Below are 12,811 nucleotides of genomic sequence, written 5' to 3'. Positions count from 1 at the left end.
ATTTGCATCTCTCTGATACTGAACGTCATTTAGCAAATTTGATTGTTGATTTTTGTGTAAGATATCTTTATCCCTCCTTTGCTCTTTTTTGAAAAAGCAAATTTAATGAAACCATTTAAATGCCATGCATTTCATACATTTAAACTAACTCAATAGTGCTTAGCATATTTACAAACTTATAAAATCTAATTATTTAATTTTTGTAGTGGTGGAAACAAACCCAGGGTTTCACATGCAGATTAGACAAGTGCTCTGTCACTGGGTGGTACTGTCAGGCCCTCCCTGTTCTGGTTTAATAGTCCCTCGCCACAGTAGCTGGAGCTCCCAAGCTCGCACTGTCCCAGCACTGAACATCCTCTTGGTTCGGTGAGTCAGCATGGGCACTATCCTGCGTCTAATCTCCTGTCCGACTTTCCGTCCCTTCGTGTTCCCACCAGTACCGCTGTTAATGCTGGGCTGACTCTCTCACCTCACCTCTCCAGCTCTCCCTGACTAGAGAAGATTGTTTCTGACTCATCTGAGATGGAGTCAACAATACAGCTGCTGTTGATAAGTATCGATTAAATGACTCAAATAAGTCAACTGAATCAAAAGTATCTTCCACCTAAACAAGAGGCTTTATTCCCTGAAACAAATGATTATGTGATTTCATTTTTACTTACATAATTAGTCTATTTTAGATTTTGTCTTTCAATTTCTGATGTTTAAGCTCTTGAAAGTGTTGTAATATTTTATTTGTGATGACTGTGTCCCACAACTTTAAAAAACTGACAAATTAGAAATCATGAATTGGGGCTGGAGAGATGGCTCAGCGGTTAAGAGCCCAGACTGCTCTTCCAGAGGTCCTGAGTTCAATTCCCAGCAACCACATGGTGGCTCACAACCATCTGTAATGAGGTCTGATGCCCTCTTCTGGTGTATCTGAAGACAGCGACAGTGTACTTATATATAATAAATAAATAAATCTTAAAAAAAAAAAAAAAAAAAAAAGAAATCATGAATTATGTAAGTTCAAGTTTGAAGTGAAATTTAACAATACATGCAAAAATAGCATAAAATATACTTACATAAGATGAAAACAACTTGGAATTAGAGACAAAGGGTTCTCGAAAAACCTTTATAATTAGATTTAATTCTCTTATATATTGTCGAATTTCTGCCATGAATGCTTTTACCAAATCATAGTAAGTTTGTTCTCCTGAGGTGGAAGGTTCTTCATCAGTTAAAGATAAGATATTTATATCTTCTACATCTTGATGAAACATATCCATCAATACCTATGGAATCAGAGATAAAATAAAAGTGTCAAATAAAAATGTAGTCTCACTTGAAAATAAATGCCCTGGGAATTCCTTTTTCTTTCACAAGGGACGTACACATGCCATGTATGTGGGGATGAGGATAAACTGCCCTAAGAATTCTTTGAATTGGCCTGTAGAGAAGAGATGGCTCAGAGGCTAAGAACAATCAATGTTCTTCAGAGGACCTGGGCTTCATTCCCAGCACCTACATGGTGGCTCACAGTCTTCTTTAACTCCAGTTCTAGGGAATCAGATGCCCTCTTCTGGCCTCCATGGCAACCGGGCATCAACATTGTGACAGGCAGACATGCACCCTGCCCACTCTTGTAAATTGTCACTGCAGTGCAGTTTACCCTAGGCTACAAGATAAGTCATCGCTCAACAACTTAGGAGCACTGTTTTTGAAAAACTTTGAAGCTTTAGCGATGTGGCCTCATAAAACTGAAGCTAGCCATAAACTCACTACGTAGCTGAGGCTGGCTGATCCTTCTGCTTTCGCATGCACATTTCATTCAGTTTACTCAGTACCAGAAACCAAATCCATGGCTCTATGCATTCTAGGCACACACTTTACCAATTAAATATATGTCCCAGTCCCCTTTTATACATGTTTTTCGGTATCTCATTTCTGTGTGTATATATGATAGCTACTCAAAAATATTTTACATATATGATTCATTTAAAAAGTAGCAAGCAGGTGGGGTTGGAGATTTAGCTCAGCAGTAGAGCACTTGCCTAGCAAGCAAGGCCCTGGGTTCGATCCCCAGCTCCGAAAAAAAAAAAAGAAAAAAAAAAAAAAGTCCTGATAAAAAGTAGCAAGCAGGAAGGTTAGACAGATAGCTGAGTGGTTAAGAACAAAACTGTATCAGTTCCCCAGAAGCTATGTCAGCAGTTCACAATTCCCTATAATTTCAGCAGATCTGGTGCCTCTTCTGGTCTTCACAGACAACTGTGCTCATGTACACAAAATGCCCCCTCCCATGTGCCACAGAAATAAAAACACATCTCTTTGCAAATGGGCCAGCGAGGTGACTCAGCTGTTAAAAGCACTCACAGCTTGCCCATAGCACCTGGGTTCAGTTCCCAGAACCATAAACCCTCTGTAACTCCATTTCTAGGGGGATCTGATACTTGTTCTGACTTCTCTGAATCCCTGCATGTACATATAAACTAATATAAGTGCACCCACATACACATTTTAAAACAAAGTAGCAAACATTTTGTATTCATTTTCAATTATAATCATAAATGCCAAGTACAGGTAATCTTTTTCACTTTATTCTGTAAGAATAAACACTAATACATACATAAGTAGAATCTGTCACCAGAATGGTGAGAGTGTGAGCAAAGTGTAGAATGTCATCTGAAAATATCTTCTTTCCCAAACAGCCACTGAAGTGCGAACCCACCTCTACCTCCTGTCTATACAGTTGCAGCCTGGATGCATGCTAGGAGATCCCAGAAGTCTGCCCCCAAACATGATGCAGTACACAATTCTATTCTTTCGGAAGAGTGCATTAGCATCTAATAAACCATAAGTAAAATTATGAACACAACATACAGAAGCTGATTCTCCTACCTTATCAGCACACATTGCCACTTTAATGTCTTGTTTTGTAATTTCATAATGCCGTATATTTCTTACATAATTCCCCACCAGCTTTAAAATATCTGCAGAAATGTATTCTAATACTGCTACTATGTAAACAGAAACCTGGTGGTCAATTTTATAACCCAGGACCTCCTGAAAAATTAAAAGAAAAGCATGTTTAAACATCATATACAGTAAATTTAATATACCAGTTATAAAATAAAAAAAAAACACACAACTGGCTTAACTTTCACTGAAGCCTGTCTTACCAAGATTTAATAATTTAATTTTCACTGGTTCAGTCATGAGAAATACACATACACGTGCACTCGTGTGCACACATACACATACACACACACACCCCACACACCCCTATATGTATAGAACACACACACATACACAAATTAAAGTAAGCTTTAAAAAAAAGGAAGCAGAACGGTCTCTGGCTGTGTACAATACTGGAGCAGCACACACTACTGTGCAGGTAATTGGCCTAAGTCGCAAAGTCTGAGTTTGGTGTAGGGAGCAAATGGTATATTACTAAGTAGAAATGCACTGAAGAGACTATACAAAATAATTTTCATACGGAGCAAGAGTGACACAATACTGGCATCCAGGAATAGCTATGAGTCTTATACTGCTATCCTTTCCCAAGGGACCTTATGACACATTCTTGGCTTCCCATGAAAAACAAAAATAAATACAAAGAACTCCATGCTATATGCTACTAAGCATATGAAATGATCCTATTACTATACTTCATAGAGAATATGTTCTTTTGTGGAGCTAAACACTCCCAAAGGAAGATGAATTCTTTCTTTTTCTTTTTTTTTTTTTTTTGTTCTTTTTTTTTGGAGCTGGGGACCGAACCCAGGGCCTTGCGCTTCCTAGGCAAGCGCTCTACCACTGAGCTAAATCCCCATCCCCCAGGAAGATGAATTCTTAAGAGAGGAGAAAGTACAAGGCAGTTGGGCACAGCAGTGCACACCTTTAATCCCAGCACTCTGGAGGCAGAGGTAGGAAGATCACAGATCTCAGGCCAAGGCGCCTGGACAATAATACAGGACTATGTCTCAAAAGGAAAACATAAAACTCTTACTAAGGCTTCAACTATTGGGGCTGGGGATTTAGCTCAGTGGTAGAGCGCTTACCTAGGAAGCGCAAGGCCCTGGGTTCAGTCCCCAGCTCCGAAAAAAAGAACCAAAAAAAAAAAAAAAAAAAAAAAAAGGCTTCAACTAGTGTGTGTGAGAGAGAGAGCTATTTTGCTTGTCATGGTAAATAAACAAAATTAGCATTATTAGGATTCTTGGCACTTTTCTAGTTCTAGGGACATTAAAGTGGTTAATTTATTTAAGCGGACCAGCTTGTTTAATCTTAGGGAATTTTTGTTCCACAGAAACACAGATACTCACTGCAGTCTCACAGATAGCCCTACACAAAATACTAACAGATTTTAAAAGCATTATGGGATAAGCTCTGACCAGCAAGAGAGAAATTTTTGCAATTATATTTTCTAGCAACCCTAGCGTAAACAAAATCCACAATATAATGTTTCCAAGTCTCTTCATTTGTTTATTACTATTGGTATGAAATGACACGAAGCCATGCTGCCGGACCTTTCCTCACCATCAGAGTACCCCTTCCTTCAACACGAATCCCGGGACACTTAAAGGGACTCTCCTCTTCAGTTGTTTGGTCTTCAGAGGTGACATGGCAGTATTCCAGCTTACCCTTAATAAATGATGAATTCTTTCTGCTGGCAGGGATAAAGGGTTCCTTCTCTTCCTCTTTTCAATAGCTGATTGGGCATCAGCTATTGCCCACTTATCAATTGGATGAGGGAAACTTTTTTGAACACGTTCCTGAGAAAAGAGGAAAATAATAACTAAGCCACAAATAGAGTTCATCACTTACATTTTACCTTTAAATAAAGAATGCACAAAGTTGTGCTTTTCACATAATTTATACTCCAAACAAAAATCCTGTGGTTGTCAATGTGTTAGTTTCTTAATTGGGTAACCAAGCGACTAACATGGTTTTAGTACCAAGTAAGTCATCCCGACTCCCACCTTTATTACCGCGGATGGCAGCACTGGTGAGTTACCATCACTCAGTTTCAAGGAAGCAAATACCAACTCCAGTAAATTCTCTCTTACTTCACTCTTACTTAAATCCCAGTTATAAACTCAAGTAGCACAGTTAAGTAAAACCTCAGAGGTTTGTTTCCTTTCCCCATCAAGTGAGAGTGCTCATCCTTGAAACTGTCTCCAGGTTATGCGCCTCGGCACGCTGTACTGCTAGCTTGTGCTTTAACACAGTGGGCCTGTCTTTAAAGACGGATGCACAGAGATCCCCCTTTAGCAGACTACTCCAATTCTAACATCCAGAAGCTATTCAGTTAAAGAATGAGCCACTACAATAGCTAAATTCCCTACTTTAACATAGTTCACTATTAGCTCCCTTCAAATGTTTAAAATCCAGCTGCACATACCTCAGAGCCAGTAGAGGTCGCTATTGTAAAACCTTTAACAAATTCCCAGCTTGTGTGTACAATTAGATGAGTTGAGCATTGCCCCTTAAATACAAACCTGAATGAAAGTTGTATCAGTAAATGCACTGCCACAGAGACCCTAGGGCTAGGTGTGAGAAAGGTGCGGATGCACTTAGCACATCCTGGGGGAAGACTTATATGCACTAATCTAATCTCTCTGCATTCTATGTTCACAGCTGTTCAGGTACCAATACTTAAAATTTCATGTTTTAACTAAATCACAAGTCTAATTTAATTAGAAGCCACAGGAATTACATACAGCAGCAGCTGGACAGTGGTGGCACATGCCTTTAATCCCAGCACTCAGGAGGCAGAAGCAGGCAGAGCTCTTGAGTTCAAAGCCAGCTTGATCTACAGAGAGTTCCAGAACAGCCAGGGCTACACAAAGAAACCCTGTTTTAAACAACAAAAGAAAGAAAAGAAAAGAAAAGAAAAGAAAAGAAAAGAAAAGAAAGAAAGAAAGAAAGAAAGAAAGAAAGAAAGAAGAGGAGGGAGGGAGGGAGGGAGGGAGGGAGGGAGGGAGGGAGGGAGGGAGGGAGGGAGGGAGGAGATGGCTCAGCACAGAACACACACTAGCTGCACAACCCCGAGGGCCTGATGTCACCACTTGATCTCAGAAACCCACAGGGAAGGAAAGAACAGACTCCAGAAAATACCCTCTGACTTGTATGCACACTGCCCTCTCCTCTCCCTCCCGGCTTCTATCTTTCTCACACACATGCGTACTATACACACATACACACAAAATATCAATATAAAATAACCCACTATTTTGTATGTGAATGTAAAAAAAATGAGAGAGAGAGAGAGAGAGAGAGAGAGAGAAGCAAAAAATACTAAATCTCCATGCTGGTGAAGACAGCCCCACAGGAAGAGCACTGGCAGCCATGCTGACGACAAAGCTTGATCCCCAGAGCCCACGTGGTGGAAGACAAACTCCTAAAAGTTGTTCCCTTTATGCAAATGTGGCCTGTCTACATTTACACACAAATAAATAGTTAGATGATACATTTTCAACAGTTTCTATTATACCCTTATAAAGAAACTTAACTGAAACAGCTTCCTAAATACACCTTGCCCTTATTTATGAAGCACACTAGTCTTTTCTATTCTACTTCTTTTTGGATGATCAATGCACTAAAAAGTTATGTTATGACCCAGAGAGCCATCTCTCTAGCCCCAGAAAATTGATTTTTTTTCTTAAATCTTCATTTATGTTGATTCTTTTCTGAGCGTCAATTTTCAAATACATAAGCAAAGAGAAATATACCCCCTAGACTTGTTTAAGATATAGAATTTCATAAAATAGCACTTTGAAATTATAAAATTTCAGTGGTTATGACAAGTAATGCTCTTCCAAAAGGCTTGAGTTTGACTTCCAGAACTGACGTCAGATGACTCACAGCTTCCTGAAACTTCAGATGGAGGGGATTGTCCTGGCTAGTTTTTTGTCAATTCAACACAAACTAGAGTCAGAGATGAGGGAACCTCAGTTGAGAAAATGCCTCCATAAGACTGGGCTGTAGGCAAGCCTGTGGGGCATTTTTTTAATTAGTAATTAATTGATAGGGAAGGGCTGAGGCTATTGTGGATGGTGCCACCCTGGGCTGGTGGTTCTTGGTTCTATAAGCTTGCCCTGAAGAGCAAGCCAAAAAGTAGCACCCTCCATGGCTTCTGCATCAGCTCCTGCCTCCAGGATCCTGCCCTGTCTGAGCTCCTGTCCTGAGCTCCTTCATCAGTGATGGACAATGGATGTGGAAGTGAGAGCCAAATACACCCTTTCCTCCCCAACTTGCTATTGGTCATGGTGTTTCACTGTAGCAGTAGAAACCCTAACCAAGACAGAGATCTAATTCCCTTGGCCTCTGCAGGCACCTACACACAGATGTGTACAGACACATGTAACTGTATGTAATACAATAGATACTTTAAAAAGAAATAATAAAGCTTATCACACACATGACCGGTATGTCCATTAGATATATTCTTACATATTCCTGCAAAATTATCTCCAGCACCAAATCCTGCACGTGGGAATTTATGGCTTTATATATTAATTAAAGGTGAAACACGCATAGTTCTGTAGATATACATGGGAAGATCTGATGTCAGCAAATTAGCAGATTTCTAGACTGTACCAACATCAGCATACTGAGCAAGGTGACATTTGTGAGCCCTTCCTGTCAGTCTGGATCCTGCCAAACCATGGAAGACTATAGCTAGGATCAAAGAAAACTCAAGTGGAATTGCTAATGTGATACAGAGTCAGGCAGGCCATGGTACTCAAGGTCTCTGTGAAACAACAACATAAACAGGTATTTAAAAGAAATTAAGAATAAAAAGCCCGACTTTACAGAATGAAGCCAGTCAGGTCTGGTAGGAAACTCTTAAAATCCCAGCAACGGGGAGATGGAGCAGGTGGATCAAGGGTCATTCTTGACTGTACAGCAGGTTGAGTTCAAGGCCAGCCTGGGCTAGATGCCATCCTGTCTCAGCAGCAACAACCAAGCCAAACCACCATGAAGAATCTACTGTAGATGGGTCGAGAAGCGAGGACTGCCCAGTGCACTGTATTTTCTGAACCCGTCCAAACCTGTTACTTGGTGTTTGTTGTCCCCCCCAACACACCCCCTACTTTGGTCGCCCTGGGGATAGAACCCAAGGCTTGGGGTAACCTTGTCAATAAGCTATATAGACCCCTCACGCCAATGTTCCTAGATACTTATTTACCTCAACAGAAATCCAGATCTCCTTCAGGACTTAGCCTATAGCCCACATGCCAGATTCCACTGCTTTAAAAATTTCCACACCCAACTAAAGTCCTGTGACTTGTAGGAGTTAAAAGGTAAGAAATAAATAAAGTACTCTCCCAGACTCTCTTTTGTTTTGCTTTTTGAGATCTCACGTTGCCCAGGCTAGCCCTGAACTTCCTATGTAGTTAAAACTGACCTGGAAACCTGATGCCCTTGCCTCCACCTTCTAAGTGCTGGTACTAAAGTCTGCGCCAACACCAGTGTTTGCATCTCAGCCCTTTAAATGCCATCCATACCTTGGGAACCTTCAGCTCTGTCACTGCATATCCACGTTTGTTTTGTAACTTTTACCAGTAAAGTTGTAATTTCATCCTCTGATGCCAGTGTTTTCTACATTTCTCCCTCAGATATTTTATTATCAGCCCTCTGACTCTCTAAATTTAAAGGAAATGTTTTGGGATTGAAACCTTTGTCTGTCCTGTTTGTACGCTCATATGAACAAGGATCTCCGTTGAGTTCAAGGCCATCCTGGTTTACATAATGAGTTCCAAGACTACACAGAGGTTTGTATCAGCTCAGTCTAGTAGCAACGTGAAGTTGTTTATTTAAACTGTAAAGTAAAATCTGAACATTTCACAGCCAAGACACAAATAAGCTACCACATACCCAGGTCAAAGTTTACAGAGACAATGAAGGAGTTGAAGAGCACTTGTCCCCTTCGCTGCCACCACAACCAAACTACAGGCTAGAAATACAGACAGACAATAGAGGACAGTAGCTGTCACTTGCCATACCTCCACATCTGAAGCACTCCGGGGCTGAGCTTGGCATAGCATATTTAGTAATTGCAAAATTAATTCTTCAACATACTGAAGAGCATCCTCATTAGACTCAAGAGTAGGGTGAACTTGCCCCTGAACCTATAAACAAAAAAGAAAATAATTAAAATTGGACTAGCCAACAAATATAGATTGAATTTTACCCCCAAATCAGGGTTTCACAACCTTAGTTCCCAGTCTCATACACCATACATGTTATTCTATCTTTTAAAGATCCAGTTACCTAACTGTAATTTTGGTATTTTTGCATATACTATGGTTTGCAATGCCATACAGAAATGGGAAGCATGAGAAGGAGGCTAAGGTGGTGATAAAGCCTTGTTTATGGAGGACCCCTGCCCAGACCCAGTCAGAACAGTCATTTACCATTCTACATGGCTGAGGCTGACCTTGGATGATCCCATTTAACTCTGCCTTCCTCACAGTCTCATGAATCTCCGGCATCTAGTACTATGCAAAGCACTCACAGTACAAACATCGAACACAAAGTCGCCTTACATCGACGGGCTGAGAAGATGGCTCAGATGATGGAAAGCACAAGCCTAGTGACCAGAGTTCGATCCACATACAAATTACACATTTGTAACCACGGCACTCCTATAGCCAGATGGGAGTCTAAGACATTAGAATTGCCAAGAACCTGGCAGGCCGGCTAGCCAGGAGACTCAGCCCAGCAGGAAAACCAGAGAGAGCCTGTGTGGTGGCCTCAACAAAGTGGACAGGAAGAGCTTACACCCAAAACCATTGTCCTCTAACTTCTCTATGTGTACACACACACATGCACATACACACAGACGGGGAGAGGGGCATGACCACTGTGATGATTTGGGCTTAGTCTGCTATACAGTGAGAAGATGGACAATCATTTCATAATCTTTATTTTTCCTGACTTTTCTGTTGGCTACTACAAAGCTTGCACTTTAATGACCAGCGAAGCAGTTTTGTATCCTTTCATCGCTCACTGTGGGTCAGAAATATTATGGCAAGAAAAGCCATTCCTGATGAAGGTGATGTGCTTTAAGACACGTACCCACTGACAGAAGGTCTTCAGTCTGGAGAGGAATGACAGCCTTGGGGTGGGGAAAATGTTACTAGCATACTCAGGAGGATTTTTCTTAAAAATGTATATCCCAAGTACACTCACATCCACTTTACATGATTTTTAAAGGTAAATATTTGAAGAAAAATAATATTCTAACAACTCAGAACTGCCTGAGAATATTTAGAACTTGAGTGATTTTACCGGTGAAGCAGCAGCCCTGGAAGCTGGAAGCTCAAAGCACGTTTTAACCGCAGTCAGTATTATTAGCTGCCAACCTAACTATACCTGTTTACAAGTTCTACTTATCAGATGACTAGGGTGATTGGAATAGCTTTGGCTCCCATAGACCCATATGTTTGAATGCTTGGCCATAGGAGTGGCACAATTAGGAGGTGTGGCCTTGTTAGAGCAAGTCTGTCACTGTGGGGGCAGCAGCCTGAGGTCGTATATGCTCAAGCTGTGCACACAAGCCCAATGTGAAACACACAGTTCCCTCCTGGGTGCCTTAGATCCAGATGTAGACCTCTCAGCTCCTTCTCCAGCACCATGTCTACCTGCACACCGCCATGCTTCCCACCATGATGATAATAGACTGAACCTCTGAGACTGTAGCCAGCCCCAGTTAAATGTTTTCCTTAATAAGAGTTATCATGGTCATGGTGTCTCTTCATCGCAATGAAACCCTGACTGAGACAATGGCTACACACAGTTAAAATAATGGGGAGCTGAGGATTCAGGGATTAAGTCCACTTTCCATTCACCATACATTCTGACTGACGTGTGTACGTTGTGATAAAGTCACTGTGTGCACATATCCTGATGCTATCACCCTTTTTAAAACTATGGGAACACGTTTTACTTCTGTACATTCGGTTGTGTGTCTTGATGGTTCAAACTGTCTTTCTATATCCTCATGGCTACTCTATTAGAAGTGAATCCTAAAGTCACTTGGAGCAATGCTTCTAAGGGGCTATCGGCCAAGTTCCTTTCTGAAAGTTACTAGTGAGGGGGTTTTAGTCTCATAATTTTTGTCATGCAAACATGAGACCAAGTTTAAATGACTAGAGCCCATTTAAAAATCAATTTAAAAAACCCTGCACCTGTCAAGTGTGGTATGTACCAGTGATACCTGTTCTGGTGAGATTGGTAGGGGAATCACCTATCTAGCCAATTCGTGAGCTCCAACTTTAGTGAGAGACCCTGTCCTAAAAATCAAGGTGGAGCCAGTTATGAAAGCACATAATTGAGTTCAACAGACAAGAACAGGAATTTTACTCAATGTGACAGCAATTCCATTTGTAAGACACAATCACTATATTCAATAAAAGATACGACCTCATGAATAAGGACTGGCTGGCTTCAATCCTGATGGTTCACTTTATCTGCAGCAAACTCTAGCACATTATGTAACAATTTTATTTGCTATTATTACCAGATTTTGTATGAATTTGTCTGTTTGATATATGAGTTGTCCAAGAATACTCAGGAACTGTGGGGTAAACTGCCAGAAAACAGTGTTGAATTCTAATGAATCTTTAATAGTCCTTTCTAGCTAATGTCTCTAAAAAGCTGAAAAGGCTTTAGAAAGCCTAGCTCTATTTCCTTTATTTATGTGCATGTCCATGTATCCACACTAGTGTGCAACTGCATGTAATGCAGAAGGCAGGGCAGGACACAGGTTACTTTACTGCCTCAGACAATGTCTCTTCTTGAACTGGAAGTTTGCCATTTTGGATAGGCTAGCGGGCTGTGAGCTCTAGAGATCTGCCTGTCTCTCACCACTGCAGGTTACAGGTACCCAGCCATGCCTGGTCTTTGTTGTTTTAATGTGGGTTCTGAGGTCTGAGCCATAGTCCTAATGGATGCAGAGCAAGTACAACATAGATAGCTAGGTCCCCAAGGACCAGGCACACCCAACAGCCTTCCTCTGAGGAGTTAAAGCCAACATCAAGGTCATTGATTTGCACACATACATCAGTGCAACATGGCATCATGAGATAATCTGTGTAACGTTATCACACCAAGAAATCAGGAAACATCTGTGAAAGCAACACTCATCACCTTGGTGCACAAAGCCTTCCTAGCTTGCACCTCCACAAGTGCCCTAAACAGCAACTTGTACTTCGATACACACATGCCTGCCTCAGTGCTGCAAGGTCATCTCCATATAGCTTGTTTCCCACAAAGACGAGACCCTCTGTCCCATAAAGCAATGATTCCCAAAGAGACACCAGATGCTCAATACCCAGGTAACCCCAGAACCATACAGAGGTGGGCCTGGACCCACCTCTGACCACCTTAGAGGCCTCTAAAACCCTCGTCATTCATCCCCAATGTAAACGACAGAGGCGGCCCTGGACCTGCTGAGCAACGACTGAGCAAATCTGAACATTTAAAAAAAAAAAAAAAAATCAACCACAGAACACACTGTGCCCAGTAAGAAAATGCTCAGCCAAGCAACGGAAGTGTAATCTACTTTAAAGGAGAGAAAAGCGGGAAGCCAATACATAAACATAACATCAAAAATAATAAAATAATAGAGAAAATTCAAATCTGGGCGGTCATTCGTGCCTGCAATCCCACAGTCAGTGGGTGAAGCTAAGCAGCTTGTGCTGTATAATGCAGTTAGGGACAGCTTAACTAGAGAGAGAGTCTGAAATGGCTCAGCAATGCAGGAGCCGAGCTCTACCCCTGACACCCACACGAGGGACTCACTCAGTCAAGGGGCTCTGAC

At 41.3% G+C, this 12,811-nt stretch overlaps 1 protein-coding gene across 2 annotated transcripts in view; it reads right to left on the bottom strand.

The window, feature by feature from the left end:
* Sos1 (SOS Ras/Rac guanine nucleotide exchange factor 1) overlaps positions 1-12,811 on the bottom strand; it is an 80,020-nt gene that overhangs the window by 53,217 nt on the left and 13,992 nt on the right. For both annotated transcript variants that reach the window (XM_087553022.1, NM_001100716.1), the window contains 4 exons: positions 8,991-9,116; positions 4,623-4,754; positions 2,881-3,045; positions 1,068-1,277 (listed from right to left, as the gene is read on the bottom strand). In XM_087553022.1, the coding sequence (XP_087409148.1) occupies positions 1,068-1,277; positions 2,881-3,045; positions 4,623-4,754; positions 8,991-9,116 (633 nt within the window). The remainder of the gene's footprint in view (positions 1-1,067; positions 1,278-2,880; positions 3,046-4,622; positions 4,755-8,990; positions 9,117-12,811) is intronic.

Source organism: Rattus norvegicus, chromosome 6 (genome assembly GCF_021556685.1).
Source record: "Rattus norvegicus strain SHRSP/BbbUtx chromosome 6, alternate assembly SHRSP_T2T, whole genome shotgun sequence".
Classification (NCBI taxonomy): Eukaryota; Metazoa; Chordata; class Mammalia; order Rodentia; family Muridae; genus Rattus; species Rattus norvegicus.
Note: the sequence above shows the minus strand (reverse complement) of the source record. Positions and strands in the feature narration are given on the sequence as shown.